Source organism: Babylonia areolata, chromosome 14 (assembly GCF_041734735.1).
Source record: "Babylonia areolata isolate BAREFJ2019XMU chromosome 14, ASM4173473v1, whole genome shotgun sequence".
In the NCBI taxonomy this organism is placed as follows: Eukaryota; Metazoa; Mollusca; class Gastropoda; order Neogastropoda; family Buccinidae; genus Babylonia; species Babylonia areolata.
Window position 1 is genome coordinate 27514362 of NC_134889.1, and position 19065 is coordinate 27533426.

The 19065-nt window shown below is 42.6% G+C and overlaps 1 protein-coding gene across 1 annotated transcript; it reads right to left on the reverse strand.

The window, feature by feature from the left end:
• Positions 1 to 901: 901 nt before the first annotated feature.
• Positions 902 to 17367, reverse strand: LOC143289965 (peptidyl-prolyl cis-trans isomerase-like 3). The gene is made up of 6 exons (XM_076599242.1): positions 17283 to 17367; positions 14785 to 14859; positions 12705 to 12798; positions 9972 to 10039; positions 7731 to 7849; positions 902 to 5407 (listed from the first exon to the last, which is right to left on the reverse strand). Exons 1-6 carry the CDS (start codon positions 17283 to 17285, stop codon positions 5281 to 5283), a joined length of 486 nt encoding a protein of 161 aa, XP_076455357.1. The 5' UTR covers positions 17286 to 17367; the 3' UTR covers positions 902 to 5280.
• Between the last annotated feature and the right edge of the window lie 1698 nt (positions 17368 to 19065).

The window sequence follows — 19065 nt, forward strand, 5'->3', positions numbered from 1 at the left end:
CACCAGTGCTGAACTCCTGAACTCCCGGTGGGTATGAATTCACTGCACCAGTGCTGAACACCTAGTGGGTATGAATTCACTGCACCAGTACTGAACCCCCAGTGGGTATGAATTCACTGCACCAGTGCTGAACCCCCGGTGGGTATGAATTCACTGCACCAGTGCTGAACACCTAGTGGGTATGAATTCACTGCACCAGTGCTGAACCCCTAGTGGGTATGGATTCACTGCACCAGTGCTGAACCCCCAGTGGGTATGAATTCACTGCACCAGTGCTGAACCCCTGGTGGGTATGAATTCACTGCACCAGTACTGAACCCCTGGTGGGTATGAATTCACTGCACCAGTACTGAACTCCCAGTGGGTATGAATTCACTGCACCAGTGCTGAACCCCCAGTGGGTATGGATTCACTGCACCAGTGCTGAACCCCCAGTGGGTATGAATTCACTGCACCAGTGCTGAACCCCTAGTGGGTATGAATTCACTGCACCAGTGCTGAACCCCCAGTGGGTATGAATTCACTGCACCAGTGCTGAACCCCCAGTGGGTATGAATTCACTGCACCAGTGCTGAACCCCTAGAGGGTATGAATTCACTGCACCAGTGCTGAACTCCCAGTGGGTATGAATTCACTGCACCAGTGCTGAACTCCCAGTGGGTATGAATTCACTGCACCAGTGCTGAACTCCCGGTGGGTATGAATTCACTGCACCAGTGCTGAACTCCCAGGTGGGTATGAATTCACTGCACCAGTGCTGAACCCCTAGTGGGTATGAATTCACTGCACCAGTGCTGAACCCCCAGTGGGTATGAATTCACTGCACCAGTGCTGAACTCCCAGTGGGTATGAATTCACTGCACCAGTGGCAGTAAGGGATATGGGACCTTTTTAAAAAAAATTCATGTATTCCATGTTTGATAGTAGTCTTCTTTGGATGTGTGTGTAAGGTGTACATGGCTACGTGTGTGTATACCTTGAACTTTGCATGTCTTGAGTAGCTTTTTATTTTTTTAAACATTTTTGATGAATGAATGAAATGCTAGCGCCAGAATTGACTTCACGGTGTACATGGAGGGAGTGAAAGAGTGAAAGTAGAATTAAAATTGTTTCACTGACCAGTGACTGCCTGTCAAAAGAGTGGACATGTATGTATGCATGACAGTAACTTGGCGTTCTGAATTAAATTAGAAATCTCTTGGGACCCATTTCCCCTCCAGGAATTGGTCAATGGCATGTTGATGTGAGTAAGAGGCACTGAGGCAGAATCAAGTAAAGGTGTATGGACTACTTCTGACTCAGTGTTTCACCAGTGTTCAAGGTTCGAGACCTCGTTTCGGCATGATGTTTGCCGCCCGCCCCCCCCTCCCCCCCCTCATGTCCCCCCACCCCTCCCTTCTTAACCCAACTCTCCAGACCAAGCCCCTAGACACAGTAGATATGATTTCACTGCCCCGGTGGTCGTTAAAAGGCAGTGGTGGACTTGAGGCCTTTAATGCTGATGTAGATGTCGGTTCTGAATGTTGATGTAGATGTCGGTAGATGTCGGTTCTGAATGCTGATGTAGATGTCGGTGGGTTCTGAATGTTGGTTCTGAATGTTGATGTAGATGTCAGTTCTGAATGTTGATGTAGATGTCGGTGGGTTCTGAATGTTGATGTAGATGTGGGTTCTGTTCATGTTGCACGGAGGACACAAGTGTGCCTGACGGATGCTCATGACTGTGTGGGTGGGTTGGTGGGGTACCTAACCATGTATTGTTTCATTTTCTTATGTGTCCAGGTGCTTTCTTTTTCTCTTTTTTTTTTCTTTTTTCTTTTGTTTCAATAAAAAGAATTTAACACCACAAATGTATCTGGATTTTCTTGTTTAGTGGAAGTAATCCTCACCAATGTATGTGTTTTGAAAAAAAAGTCTTCCCTTTCTCTCTCTCCTCTTTTTTTTTTTTTTTTTTTTTAAATTATTCTTTTTAAAATGACAATGTTTTGATGCTTGTTTTGGGCGGAATTTTAAGTACCCGTTCCCCATTCCAGATATCTTGAAAACCAAGTGTCTTTTTACAGCTCTGAGCACCAGAGTTTTATGAAAAGATAAAATGATGCTGATGAGTACGCTTGCAGTAGAAGTGGTAGTATTCAATTTTACATCTTTCCTCTTTAACTCTCTCCATATGAACGGCGAAAGAGACGACGTTAACAGCGTTTCACCCCAATTACCACCATCAAAATATTACAAGCGGAAGGCTCTTACACTGAAGAGGTGAATGTTGACAAAGAATACCACCACAATTCTGACGATGGAAGCTAAAGGTTGGGTCATTGAGACACCCACTGGACATCCGAGGGGTCTGTGTAGAGGGGAAGAGAAGACTGGCCGTACTGAGTGAGTTAAGTGAAATGGGACGGAGAAAAAAGAAGAGGGGGGGCTGGGGAGGGGCAGTGTTGGAACAGAACGGTGTGAGTGGATTGTGTGTGTGTGAACATTAAAAAAAAAACAAACCCATACATATATACATACATAAGCAAATGTTGGAAAAACTGTACATCAACCATCTATAACTGGACTGCATATCAAACCTTCTGCCATAGCAGACGACATCTTGAAATTGTTAAAAAATACGTTAAGTGAAATTTCCAAAAAGATTTCAACCTCTGACTTTCAAATATTACATGTGTGTGTGTATATATGTAGGCTTGTCAGTGTGAGGATGTTGCATGAGACAAGACTGAGGTTACACCCGAACACAGGTCAGGATGTCGGTCAATATTCTTTACTAAGACTTCCATCATAGGATTGCATTGGTGTGGAACAGTTAAATCAAAATCAATCACCTCTTTCAAAACACACCAGAAATAGATCTTGCACTTCAAAATCATGCTGCAGAGATTTCACATCACCAAAGTTCAGCAACAAGGAGGAAGGCGTCTTGTCGGCCAATACAGAGTCCCTCAGGGTCTGGGTTTGAATCCTGCTCTCGCCCTTTCTCCCAAGTTTGACAGGAAAATCAAACTGGGCATCGAGTCATACAGACGAGACGATAAACCGAGGTTCCGTGTGCAGTACGCACTTGCACTTGGTGCAGTGAAAAAGAACCCTTGGCAAGGAGAGAGTGTTGTCCTCCGGCAAAATTCAGTAGAAGAAATCCACTCTCTGGTTGGTACACAAATATATATGCATGCATGCACTCGGGGCCTGACAAAGTGCGTTGGGTTACAGCTGGTCAGGCATCTGCCAAGCAGATGTAGTGTAGCGTATATGGATTTGTCCGAACGCAGTGACGCCTCCTCGTGAAACTTGAAACTCGACAGCAATGGGTTAATGGACCCTGGGGATTGTGGAGGGGAGACAACTGGCAAATAACACCTGCAAAGCAGGAATTGACTCCAAGGGTACAGACTTGCACACACATCAAGACATCATACAACAAGATCAATCAAATGCATCAATGACAAAGAACACATCAGAATACATTCCAGTTCAGCAAAACCAGGGGACATATTCACTGGTTTTATACAGGTGTCATTGTCATTACGAGACATACTGCACAGCAATGAAAGCATGCACGCACACGTTCGCAACAATTTCACAAATCCCTCGCTTCACTGAACAAGCATACTATCTCAATGTACAAGATGGAAAAGACTTGACGGCAAGTCTGTCATAAGACATGGTAAATGATCATTTGTGTTTGTAAAGCAAGATTATTCAAAAACCAATCTTGTCTTTCGTAAGACATGGTAAATGATCATTAGTGTTTGTAAAGCAAGATTATTCAGAAACCAATCTTGTCATTTACATGAAAACAACATGAATTATTTAACTCCCCCACCCTTTTTTTTTTTTTTGTTAATAAAAATAAAAAACCCACATTCCCCATCTCTCACACTATATTCACACTGGCCAAGGTGGGCATGGGTGGTGACAGTGTACAATACAAAACACTTGGAACCCTAACTATTTATTTGTTTGTTTGTATTCATTAATTTTTTTTTTTTTATCACAACAAATTTCTCTGTGTGAAATTCGGGCTGCTCTCCCCAGGGAGAGCATGTCACTACACTACAGAGCCACCCATTTTTAAAAATTTTTTTCCTGCGTGCAGTTTTATTTGTTTTTCCTATCGAAGTGGATTTTTCTACAGAATTTTGCCAGGAACAACCCTTTTGTTGCTGTGGGTTCTTTTACGTGCGCTAAGCGCATGCTGCATACGGGACCTCGGTTTATCGTCTCATCCCAATGACTAGTGTCCAGACCACCACTCAAGGTCTAATGGAGGGGGAGAAAATGTCGGCGGCTGAGCCATGATTTGAACCAGCGCGCTCAGATTCTCTTGCTTCCTGAGCGGACGCGTTACCTCTAGGCCATCACTCCACATGATTATTCACACACGCTCCACTTTGCATCATGCTTTTAGTTTTACAGCTCACACGCTTGCAATTCAAAGACACTTCTTCAAGGGTGATATACACAACTATTCCAAGAATGTTCAAATTCCAAGAATTCAAAACAAAAAGAAAAAAAAAAATCATGACAAGGTCTGCAAAAAACGACCCCACATCTAGTTTTTCGATAGGAAAAAAGAACATTTTCTGCACAAATGCAAGAACAGCTATTCTGACCATTTCATGTGCCTGTGGCAGGCTCTAAAGGCAGGACCAGCGTACTGGGTGACAGGGTTTTTGAGCGCAGGTCAAGGCGTCCCATTTCCTATTTCATTTATCATTTATCTATTCATTTATTTATTTCTAAAGCGGATGTGTTGTGGAGTATGTGGAGCAGTGTGCAGGCTCTGAGGCCTCTTTGAACCTCAAACTGTGTGTTCATCAAGCGGGTCTACAGAATGTTCTAACAATTCTAAAAGTAGCACATAGAAAGAGTGATAATCCTGCAAGGACCCCCCCTCCCCTCTTCCAATGATGTTTCCTAGCAGAAGCCCTGAGCCTGCCTGACCAACCAACTGCACATAAACAGACACATCTACACACACACACTCACTCTCTCTCTCTCTCTCTCATCAGTCCCACACAACACACACACACACAAACTCTCATCAGTCCTACACACCACACACACGCACACTAAATCTCATCAGTCCTACACACACCCACACACACACTCTCTCTCATCAGTCCTACACAACACGCACACACACAAACTCATCAGTCCTACACACCACACCACACACACACACACACAACTCCCATCAGTCCCACACAACACACCACACACACACAGTCACTCTCCACTCATGTCCCCCCACCCCCAAACCCCAAACCCCCTTCAGCCGGCCAGAGGGTTGGCGTGAATGGTGACACCCCGGATGCGGATGTCCGTCTCCGGCTTGTAGGTCTTCTCGTTCACCGGCACCTTCTCCAGGGAGTCCAGGGTCTCAAAGCCGTCAATCACTCTGTGGAAAACACCGAGGAAAGCGGCAGAAGGGTTAACTCATTCTACTCCAGATACTCGTTAACTCATACCATGATTACTTCCCTTGTGGACCAGGTACGCGTATTCTCATTCCAACGCACTAATTTTCGCTTATTCTTGATTGGTACAAGTTCACATTCTAAATGAACCATTTATGGATTCCAGAAGCATGAAAACAAAGCTTTGTTTGACCCTAACCCTAAATCAACAATTCTCCATTGATTTTCGCCGTTTTAGTGAACCACATGTTGTTTTTTCTCCAGTGGTCTCATGTGGTGCTAGTCCAGGGGAGTTGCAGCAGGCTCGTAGCTGTGGGGTACAATGAGTTAAGAATCTTATTTTGCCAATAAAATGTCTGTCAGGGTCTGCGTTCGAATCCTGGTCTCGCCCTTTTCCCCAAAAGTTTGACATGAAAATCAAACTGAACATTGTTCAGATGAGACAATACACCGAGGTCTGATGTGCAGCAAGCACCTGGCCCACTGAAAAAAAACAACAAAAAAAACAACAACATGGGAAAAATAAGTGTTGTTGTCCTCTGGCAAAATTCTTCTTCTTCTTCTGCGTTCACTCGTATGCAAACGAGTGGGCTTTTACGTGTATGACCGTTTTTGCCCCGCCATGTAGGCAGCTATACTCCGTTTTCGGGGGTGTGCATGCTGGGTATGTTCTTGTTTCCATAACCCACCGAACGCTGACATGGATTACAGGATCTTTAACGTGTGTATTTGATCTTCTGCTTGCATACACACACGAAGGGGGTTCAGGCACTAGCAGGTCTGCACATACGTCGACCTGGGAGATCGTAAAAATCTCCACCCTTTACCCACCAGGTGCCGTCACTGTGATTCGAACCCGGGACCCTCAGATTGACAGTCCAACGCTTTAACCACTTGGCTATTGCACCCGTCTGGCAAAATTCTAAATTCTGTAGAAGAAATCCACTCTGTTAGGTACACAAATATATAACAAGTACGCACTCAAGGCCTGACTAAGCGCGTTGGGTTATGCTCCAGGTCAGGCATCTGCCTCGAAGATGTGGTACAGCGTACTTAGGATTGCCACACTGCAGTGACACCTCCTTGAGAACTTGAAACTGTTTGCATGCAGCATCATGTAATTATATGATAGTCAGTCGTGTCCGACTATGACCATCAGAACAGCAGAGGAGGCAACTGCTCCCCCGACTATTTGGGATAGAATTTGATTATGGTAGAGAGTGTCTTGCCCAAGTCACATCCCCACTCTCTCAGCCAAGAGGGGATTTAGGACAGTCGGTGTTGGGATGGTTCCCAAAGTCCAACTAGCTCCCAAGGCTGCAGCACTAAGAGCCAGTGCAATTTTGCCTCCTAGTTTGAGAGTCATAGTCCTTCACAAAAGACTAAGCTGTAAATGATTTCCATTTGATCATGTTATTAATGGGAGACAGAATGTAGTAGACGTTGTGGTTAGTAAAGTGATAGTACTGATAAAGATTTACATCCGGTACAGCAGACAATGTGGTTTGGACAGTGGTAATGAGAATATACTAATGAAAACATATAGTCCAGTACAGGAGATAACATGGTTTGTACAGCGATAATAACAATAACAATAATAATGAAGACTTATACTCCAGCACATCAGATGAAATGGTTTCTACAGTGATAATAATAATGTTAATGGAGACTTACTCTTGTACAGCAGACAACGTGGTTTCTACAGTGTTAATAATAATGTTAATCAACTTAATGAAGACTTACTCTAGTACAGCAGACAATATGGTTTGTACAGTGACAATAATAATGTTAATGGAGACTTACTCTTGTACAGCAGACAATGTGGTTTGTACAGTGACAATAATAATGTTAATGAAGACTTACTCTAGTACAGCAGACAATGTGGTTTGTACAGTGATAATAATAATGTTAATGAAGGCTTACTCTGGTACATCAGACTACATGGTTTGTACAGTGACAATAATAATGTCAATGAAGGCTTACTCTGGTACAGCAGACAATGTGGTTTGTACAGTGATAATAATAATGTTAATGAAGACTTACTCTGGTACATCAGACTATATAGTTTGTACAGTGACAATAATAATCAAATAATCATAGACTTTCTTGTGCTTGAACCCACTGTGTGTGTATATGCAAGCAGAAGATCAAATACGCATGTTAAAGATCCTCTAATTCATGTCAGCGTTCGGTGGGGCAGATGTTTAATTCAGTGACCAAGCACACACAGACACACACACACACAGACACACACACACACACACACACACACAGACACACACACACACACACACAGACACACACCTGCCAAAGACAGTGTACTTCATGTCCAGGTGAGGCTGCTTGGCGTAGGTGATGAAGAACTGGGACCCGTTGGTGTCCAGTCCGTTGTTTGCCATGGAGACCATGCCACGGGTAGTGTGCTGTCACACACAGAGACACACACACATAATCACACACACACACACACACATACATACACACACACACACACGCACACATACACACACAATCATACACACACGTTGTTTCAGTTTCAGATTAAACACACCAAAATACGCACACCTTAACAATCAAGAATCCAGAATATTTCATCCTCCGACACCCTTTGGGGAGGATATGAAGTAACATCACTGGTGTTACACACCAATGCTCAAAACATAAACAGCAATTAAAACAATGAAACTCGTGATACAACCCAGGTAAACAACAATCATATCATCTTGTAACCTTTCCCGTTTCGATGAATTTCCCCACTTTCAGACACACTCTTCTCCCACCTTTCGTCAAATTGTACAAAATGAAGAACTGATTTCAGATTCAAATGTTTCTGTAGAATGAACTCATTTCAAAGATCTGCAAATTTTAGGCATTCCATAATCAAAACCACCTACATCCAATCACATACATATCTCAGTTATAACAAGTATGCAATTCACATGGAATATCATGACCTACACCAGTCTCAACAGGTAATTGGAATATCATGACGTACACCAGTCTCAACAGGTAATTTGTGACTACTACACCTAAACTGGATCAATGATAAGATGTAACAATCATGCAGATTGGAAATATACTTTTCTATTCCAAAATTACACACAAAATCACACCCACACCCATTTGCATAGTATACCCCCAGACCTACACCCACCCATATGCACTCTCTCTCCCTACACACACACAACATACACCCTCTTCCCCCACACATAAACACCTACACGTTCCAACATACACATCCCAATCCTCCTCCCCCCCACTCCACCCACACACATGCCTACATACACCCAGATACTCCCTCTCCCCCTGCACATATAAACACACCAACATACTCTCTGCCCCCCACCCCCTCACCTCCACCCCACACACCAACATACAACCTTTCCTTCAACACAAACACACACATCAGCATACACCCTCTCCCCCAACCCATCACAAACATTCTAACAAACACCTTGTACCTCCACATTTCTATGCACCAACATACAGCCTCTTCCCCCACACAAATACACACACCAACATAGACCCTTTTCCCCCACACAAAACACACACACCAACATTCAACCTCTTCCCCCCAAAAAATACACACACCAACATACAACCTCTTCCCCTACACAAATACACACACCAACATAAACCTCTTCCCCTACACAGATACACACACCAACATACAACCTCTTACACACACCAACATACAACCTCTTCCCCTACACAGATACACACACCAACATACAACCTCTTACACACACCAACATACAACCTCTTCCCCTACACAGATACACACACCAACATACAACCTCTTCCCCTACACAGATACACACACCAACATACAACCTCTTCCCCTACACAGATACACACACCAACATACAGCCTCTTCCCCTACACAATTACACACACCAACATACAACCTCTTCCCCTACACAGATACACACACCATCATACAGCCTCTTCCCCTACACAGATACACACACCAACATACAGCCTCTTCCCCTACACAGATACACACACCAACATACAGCCTCTTCCCCCACACAGATACACACACCAACATACAACCTCTTCCCCTACACAGATACACACACCAACATACAACCTCTTCCCCCACACGAATACACACTCCAACATTCAACCTCTTCCCCTACACAGATACACACACCAACATACAACCTCTTCCCCTGCACAAATACCCACACAACATACCCCCCCCCCATCCCCAACACACATCAACATACACCCACTCCCCCCACACAAACACACCAACATACATCCACTCCCCCCACACAAACACACCTATACACACTCACTCCCCCCCCCCAACACACACACTGACATACACCATCTCCCCCCAAACACACACACACACACCATCAAATAGCCTCTCCTTCCACATAAATCCAACCACACCCACCTCCCCCCCCCACACACCCTCTCCCCCCCCCCCGCCCCCCCCCCACACACACACTATCACCTGCACACCCCCAAAACCAAATACACCCTCTCCCCTCACACGCCTACACACACACACACACGCAAGGGCTGCCTTACCTTCAGACTTTCCCTCAGCTCATCTTCAAACTCCTCCCCCCATATGCTGACTCCCCCTTTCCCCGTCCCTGGAACACAGAAAGCCACACAGCTGTGGTCACGCCACTCAACTCACCTCTCTTCATACCATACTGGTGATACCATGCGACGCGACGCAGTGCTGTGCAACACATCATCGCAGCACAGCGCAACAGACGTTTTATCGCAGGGGCAACTGACTTCGCCCATTTAAACAGCACACTGATCAGCAGCCTTGGTGGCTAAGTGCTAAGGCATCGGTCTCGTAACATGAAGATCCAGGGGTTCAATCCCCTGTCCAGGAAATTTTTTTTTTTTTTTTTTTTTTTTTTTTTTTTTTTTGCATAGGTCAAGTTTCTGTCTTAAAATTATTATCATTCTTCTTCTTCTTCTTCTTATTATTACTATTATTATTGTCATTATCTTTTTTTTCATTTCTATTATTACCATAATTACTCTGATTAAAAGAAAAAGAAAAGAAAATTATCATGAACGAATAAAAATTTAATTTAATCTGCTGTATATATGTGGATCATGTTGTTCTTACAAAGCACTTTGTATGCAGATTCAGATGCAGAGAAAACGCACACACAGACACAGACACACTGACACAGACACACACACAAAATGGAACGCCAGCATGAGAAGTCGACGTGTCACTGAGAAACCAAGTGAAAGCATGACGCCATTCCGTGACGCAGTGTCAAGAAGTTTCAGTGGCAGTTCTGTTCTCACTCCATACCCAGCCAGCGCTGTGTGATGAAACGAGGTAATGGGAACAGGCTTTCCCACAACGGGTAAAGTACCCAGCAAACACCAGCCCCAACCAAACTTCAGGGTGAAACTTGTGCAAGGCGTGAGCGGGTACGGTGCTTACAAGGTAGTTTACAACACATGGTTTACAGTATAACACATGGCTCACAGTATATCACATGGTTTACAGTATAACTCCTGGTTTACAGTATAACACATGTTTTACATTATAACACATGGTTTACAGTATAACACATGGCTCACAGTATATCACATGGTTTACAGTATAACTCCTGGTTTACAGTATAACACATGTTTTACAGTACACACATGGTCTACAACACATGGTTTACAGTATAACACTTAGTTTACAGTACAACACAGGGTTTACAGTATAACACATGGCTTACAGTATATCACATGGTTTACAGTATAACTCTCGGTTTACACTATAACACATGGTTTACAGTACAACACATGGTTTACAGTATAACACTTGGTTTACAGTATATCACATGGTTTACAGTATAACTCCTGGTTTGCAGTATAACACGTTTTACAGTACAACACATGGTTTACAGTACAACACATGATTTACAATATAACACATGGCTTACAATGTAACATATGGCTTACAGTACAACACCTAGCTTACAGTACAACACATGGTTTACAATATAACACATTGTTTACAGCATAACACTTAGTTTACAGTATAACACATGGCTTACAGTATATCACATGGTTTACAGAGTAACTCCTGGTTTACAGCATAACACGTTTTACAATACAACACATGGTTTACAGTACAACACATGGCTTACAGTATATCACATAGTTTATAGTATAACTCTTAAGACTACAACACATGGTTTACAGTATAACAAATGGCAGTCTCCACGAGACGAGAGGTTCCCGTGGATCCTTAACTCTCTCCATACGAACGGCGAAAGAGACGACGTTAACAGCGTTTCACCCCAATTACCATCGTCAAAATATTGCAAGCGGAAAGTTCTTATACTGAAGAGGTGAATGTTGACAAAGAATACCACAATTCTGATGATGGAAGCTAAAGCTTGGGTCATTCAGACACCCACTGGACATCCAAGGGGTCTGTGTAGAGGAGAAGAGAGGACTGGCCGTACTGAGTGAGTTAATGCTGTTTCTGCATTGTGTACAGTACAGAAAAAAAAAAAAAAAAAAATTTAACCGCATTTTAACTGAACATAATTTTGCCTCTTTGCATGTGAGACATGGGCCCCCGTGGCGGATTCAGGGAATAAGAATCCCAGCCATGGAAAATGAGGTGTTATCATTGCAGGATACTGAACATCAGACACCACCGGATCATAACTCCAATGAACAAGTGCCACAAACCATCAAGCATCACACTGGACCATAATTATGAGGATCTGCTGACATCAGTTGAAAAAGAAGAAAAAAAGAAAAGAAAGAAGAGAAAAACGACACTGGTATGGCCACAACATAAGATCCAGTGACCTTGCTAAGCTATGGGACAATCAATCCTCCAAGGAATTGTTGATGGAGGATGACAGAGGGGAAAGCCAGGAAAAAAAAAAAAAAGATGGACTGACGATGCTGCAGAATGGACAGGGAAAACCATTGGCAGAGACCCCAGGCTTTGACACACGACCAACAGAGCTGCAGGAATCTGGTGAACAGTTTTCCCAGTGTGGCGCCCTACCGATTCTCTGCACAGAGGTAAGGGAGAAGAAGAAGACTGGGATTTTTTTTCAAGTAATAAAATATAAATGTAATTCAGCAAATCTAGAGGTGATCTGAGACAAACTTTAGAAATTTTTTTTTTTTTTTCAAGGATACCTACACACACACACACACACACACAAAGGGGACATGCACACACACACACACACACACACACACACACACACACACACACACACACACACACCTACCCTGACGGTCATTCACAAGTCTCACCTGTTGGGTCACCCGTCTGCACCATGAAGCCCGGGATGTTTCTGTGGAAGGTGCACCCATCATAGTAATTGCTGGCACACAGCGCCAAGAAGTTCTGTGTCAAACATACAGAGATCCATGATGAAGCAGCAACAGACACACACGCATGCGACAGGAATTCTTTCGTTGGAGGGGAGAGGCCATCTGCTAACACTCCTCTCCTGCAGATTATCTTAAGTACTGTGTGTGTGTGTGTGTGTGTGTGTGTGTGTGTGTGCATGTCCCCCTTGTGTGTGTGTGTGTGTGTGTGTGTGTGCATGTCCCCCATGTTTGTGTGTGTGTGTGTGTGTGTGTGTGTGTGCATGTCCCCCTTGTGTGTGTGTGTGTGTGTGTGTGTGTGTGTGTGTGTACATGTCCCCCTTGTGTGTGTGTGCGTATGTGTGTGTGTGTGTGTGTGTGTGTGTGTGTGTACATGTCCCCCTTGTGTGTGTGTGCGTATGTGTGTGCGTATGTGTGTGTGTGTGTGTGTGTTCATCCAGTGGGTCCCTGGGATGTTCAGATAATGTCCAAACTGAACACAAAAAGGAATGGAAAAAAAAAAAAAAAATCCCCATATGGGAGCTTACTCTGATTCTGGTACCCATCCACTACAAAGAAGAGTTGTTCCTCTTGACCACTTCTTGCTCCAGAACCCAGATTATTTTGACAAGATGAAATATGCCTGGTTAAACTGTATTATGTGGTAAGAGTTCCTGGTCCCCAAATACTTCTAACCAATCAGAAGCCCTGCATACAGTTACTGACAAAAAAGAAAAGAAAAAAAGAAAGAAAAAAAAGAATGTTTCCGTGCCTGCCTGTTCACACCACAATAGCCACACTTCAGAATGAAAAATGGATATATACCCACTTAATGATATATTTGAAATCTGTCACAGTGCTTTAGTGTTAATTCCTAGAATGACAGGCTTGAGGTCAGTGATTAGCCTTCAGATACCAAGACAAATGCATAAAATAAAGAAGATATATATGTATACACACATTCAAACATGACCATTGCTGAACTACTTGTTTTATCTGTATTGGCTATCCAAAGCTTTTCTGCTTCAATGATATGCATGACGGTCAGGGACTGAGAGGAAATACAGAAATTAAGATATATTTAATAAGTACAAAAAGCAGGATTTATATAATTTTTAACAATTTTTTTTAAAGTTTAAAAAAAAAAATCAAACCATAAAATGGTAAAAGCCAAAATTGTTAAATCATCGCATGAGGAAACAATGAGAAAGATATGTTATTTTGAGTGCCAGATTATACCCCTAGAATGAATTGTCCGCTGCATATTTTGAGAACTGCGATTACAGTTGGAAAGATTCTTTACTTTTGTTTAAAACCATACATTCATAGCTTACTTTCAAATCTAAATTCAGGTGGAACAATGCTCTGCCATGCTTTATTAATCACTTTCAGAAATAATAAATTAAAAAAAATTTTTTTTTATACAAAACTGAAAGAAAAAATCTACAAGAACCTTCAAATGGTATGTTACTTTTTACTGTGAGCATGATTATAAGACTTATTAAACTCATTGCTGACAGATTCTGAGATAACTTGTATTACACTACAGAGTTACAGAGCACCTTGTATACTTGTCAGCAAACCCAAGTGAGTCCAAAACATTCTTATCTCCTTATTCTATCAGTCCATATATGTTTCATGAGTCGCTTTCCTTCAGAGGTTTCATTTGTATTTTGGAGGACCATCACATAATCAAAATTCAAATGAAAATGAATGGGGGAAAAAAATAGAGGTATGGAGCAGGTGAAGTCTTTCAAAAAATTTTCACTGACAGTGACAAAGAGCCTGATGATTTGGATTTTAGCCAGAGATGAGGATTTTGATGTACATGTAGAAAGTGACTAAACTTAATGAGTTAATCTATAAATTTCCTATCATCATGCCAAATTTTAGGCCAGTATGTCAACAAAATAAAATCATGGTGATGTGCTTTGTCCCATTGCCTGTTTCCAAACAACCTTTTTGTCTGGGCAGCCTGAGGCCAGGAGTGCCCTGAATGGGTACCTGTCAGAAATCCACTTACCTCACAGGCCCTGGGACACTGTTCACAGAACAGCTCCAGTTTGAGGTCTCCCAGGTCTGTGTGCACTGTCAAAGACTGAAACACATAATACAACATGTATGAAAACATCTCTCTCTCTCTCTCTCTCTATATATATATATATATGATTGCCCTGATGTTTTGAACTTATATCTTTTCATATCATGCACATGTGTGGATGGATGGCCTTGAGGTAACGCGTCTGCCTAGGAAGCGAGAGAATCTGAGTGCGCTGGTTCGAATCACGGCTCAGCCGCTGATATTTTTTTTCCCCTCCACTAAACCCCGAGTAGTGATCTGGATGCTAGACATTCAGATGAGACGATAAACTGAGGTCCCGTGTGCAGCATGCACTTTGCGTACATAAAAGAACCCACAGCAACAAAAGGGTTGTTCCTGGCAAAATTTTGTAGAAAAATCCACTTCTATAGGAAAAACAAATAAAACTGCAAGCAGGAAAAAATACAAAAAAGGGTGGCGCTGTAGTGTAGCGATGCGCTCTCCCTGGGGTGAGCAGCCCGAATTCCACACAGAGAAATCTGTTGTGATAAAAAGAAATACAAATACAAACAAATACATTTAGATAGGACGATAAACTGAGACCTGTCCTATGTGCGGCATGCACTCAGTGCACATAAAAGAGTCCAGAGCCACAAGTGAATTGTTCCCGACAAAATTCTGTCTGAAAGAAAAAAAAAATCACTTTGAAAACAAACGACACACAAACATGCTCACAAAAACACAGAAATTGGGTGACACTCTCAATGTAGTGACGCACTCTTTGGAGCCCGGGGAGAGCAACCTGAATTTCACACAGAAAAATCTGTAGCAACAAAAGAGTAATACAATATGATTTAACATTCTACAATACAATAAATTGAATAATGACAGCAAACATACACAATGTCATTAGTAGACAGCAAAAGAAAAAGAAAAAAAGGTGATAGCAGATAATGGCAAAGTGCCCTTCTCAGGAAGAGCAGCCCAAATTTCATACAGAGAAACCTGCTCTGGCTAAGTATAAAATGCAACATTAACAATAAAGGACATAAAGCTTTTCACAAAAAACAACAACAACAACCCCCCCCCCCCCCCCCCCCCCCCCAGCATGTGTGTGTTGTGACCATGTGTCATTGTGTGTGTGTTATGACAGACAGAAAGTGAACTGTTTTACTTTTTATGCTGTTCACATTTCTTTTAGTGTGTATTTATGCCCATATGTTCTTACCTTTGCGCTTATAAATTGTTATTCTTGATGCCTTAGGAGAAACTAAATTCCCCTATGACTGAGGAATTAAAGTGATATCATACTGCGCTCTACGTACACGTGTACACACACATACAGTGATAGACTGATACACACTGAAACTGTTCTCATCTAATTGTGGAGGATGTAGTGAAGAAATTATTCCATTACACATTAGGACACATAGATATGGGTAATTGCAAACAGCGTGTAATTGCGACCGATTTGTATACCACCCTACTTCCAAGCATTCTTAAGAGTTGCATTTAACAAATAACGTCTGCTTTGACCTTTTATAATACCTTAATGAATACCTATTTCAAAGAACCAGTCAAATGTCAGCTATTTCTGGCTATTTTTGCACCATTTGAGTATTTCTTCTCTTCGTGCGACACTGCCTACCAAGGTTACAAATGTACTCTCAAAATCCTGAAATCAAGGGAAGCAAGTTGTAGGACTTGAATTTTGACACAGATCAGAACAGTTGATTTGATCGGATATGTTGAATGTGCATTACCAGTGCAGGGAGAATTTAAGAAAGCTTATTGGTGACAGATCAGAACGTCAGCTTTGACAGGAATCTGCAAAATATTGTTGTCTGCATTTAGACTTCAGAATATTTTGATGTGAGTCTATTTGTGAACGATGCACAATTACTGAGCACTCTCAAAAGGTTGTGTTTGTGTCCGGTGTGGGGTGTGTGTGTTTGAATGTCTGTTTGTGTGCATGTGTGATCAAAACCAACAGTCTGTTCCAATAATATGTTATGTCTAATGAGTTAAAGACCTGCTCCTGTTTTAATTGTCTACATGTACCCAAAGCCATCGTACGCAATTAGACTTGCCCGTTCGCATTTACCCTAAGGAACCCGTGCTATTTTAAACGTCGACAAAACGTTGATAACAAAATAAGTTCTACGTTTGAGTATCGCACGTTATCTTTACACTACACTACACACGTTGAACTGGTCGCTTCGACTGGAGCATCTGCCATTTATCTGAAGGACTACTGACCTAGGACACAAAAATATTTCAAGTGTATATATATCTTGATTCAGTCGCTACGTTCTCCAACGCAAACGAAGCTTGACGAAGTCTTGACAGAAAGTGAAACAAAAAATTAAGTGAACTATCTTCGATTAAAGGTCTCCATTACTCAAGATACTGTGGAATGTTGTACATGTGTGGACATAAAAATTTACTCCGAAAATATTACTGGCATGTTAAACTCTTACCATATTTCAATGTTATCTCCAAACTTTCAATTTATGCAGCAACAGTTTGGCAAGCAACTGAGAATACCACGATCGTATTTGCGGCGTAAGTAAGAGTAATGTCCCTTACGTATGACGACTATTTACCTAAGTTTTGCACAACTCGGCCCAACTTCCACAAAATTAATACCGATGTTACGAAGAAGAAGAAGAAGAAGAAGAAGAAAGAACAAGAAGAAGAATAAGAAGAAGAATGCTAATAACTGAATAATCATGATGATAAGGATAAGGCTATGATATTAATCATGATGATAATAATACTCATAATAATACTGATAATGATAACTGATGCTGATAGTAATAATACTGATAACATCGCGGCAAGATAGAGTTGATCCATGATCCAGAGGCGCTCTGCCATGGACAGATTCTGCCTTGGCCGTTACCATAACGCATCATCGAGTGTCAGTGATATTTTCATGCCTTCACTGAGCTGAAGTGGCTATTTGTCTCTCCAGCGTTACGATGGAGTCTCCCGTCGGCCGACCCGGCGACGGATGAGTAGGCAGCCAGGCTTATTTGTCGGTGTGTGTCCTCATATGGGAGAAGAGGCCGATTCTGTATGCGCAGCACTTCCCACAGGTGTTGCAAGGGAAAACGTCTCCAGAAGTTGAGACCTGCTTTCTTCGCGGCACGCTTCTCCTTACTGAAGGCCGGCGTTCTCTTGTTTTCAAATGTCTTTATGCCACTAGAGCACAGCGTCCGCAAGCGAGAGCGGTCAAGGGCATCAGAGGAGGGGGGGGGGGGGGGAGTCGAGCGGGGGGGGGGGGGGGGGCAGGCACTGGCAGAGCTAAAGGCGGGCCAGAGTCACTGACAATGCTCTACAAAATCCGCGAGACAGCCCCATCATTTACATGACCCTGGAGCCACCCCTCAGTCCTCGAAAGAAGGAGAGACCTACGTAAAAATGGCACAGCGTATAGACAGACCTACCGTTACGGGGTTATCAGTAGTGCTGTCGCCACGTATTGCCATTTCTACATAATTCCACTGACACGTGTAATACACACATGTATTGTCTGTCATTTCTACTGACAAACGTTCCACCGATATTCATGATACACGATTGTATTTGTCACGCAGTTCTATTGATTCTCTCTCTCTCTCTCTCTCTCTCTCTCTCTCTCTCTCTCTCTCTCTCTCTCTCTCTCTCTCAAGGACAGATTGGAAGAATGGGCCATGCCTAAAATCTTAATCCTTGAATAAAAAACGTTCTGAGTTCTGAGTTCTCTCTCTCTCTCCCCCCCCTCTCTCTCTTCCCCCCTCTCCCTCCTCTCCTCCCCTGTCTTCTTGTCCACACGTATGGCCTCAGTATTAATGCATGCACACATCTTTTCACTGCCCCAAGACATGCCGGACAGACCAACACATTCTACAGTGATGACTTCAGTCGTGTTTCGACTGGACTTTTTTCTGTACACGATACGATTTGATTCTTTCTTAAATCAAAGCAAACAAACCTATTGACAAAATGCGAATACACGTACCCTTAATCATTCTGCTGAAAGGCCAACAACAGCAAAAAACAACAACAACAACAAAAAAAAACAACATAAAACAAAAAGGAAGCCAGCTGATTTACAGGTCACGCTGGTTTTCCAGGTAGAATCATGATGGAGATACTTAAGCAAACAAACGTGTAATCAGGCACACCTGTAATCAAGCCTACGCAAGAAGGCCCATTGGAACAGTGCAAATACAGAAGCTAATAAGCAACTTCCTTTCATAGTACCATCTGAGGGTT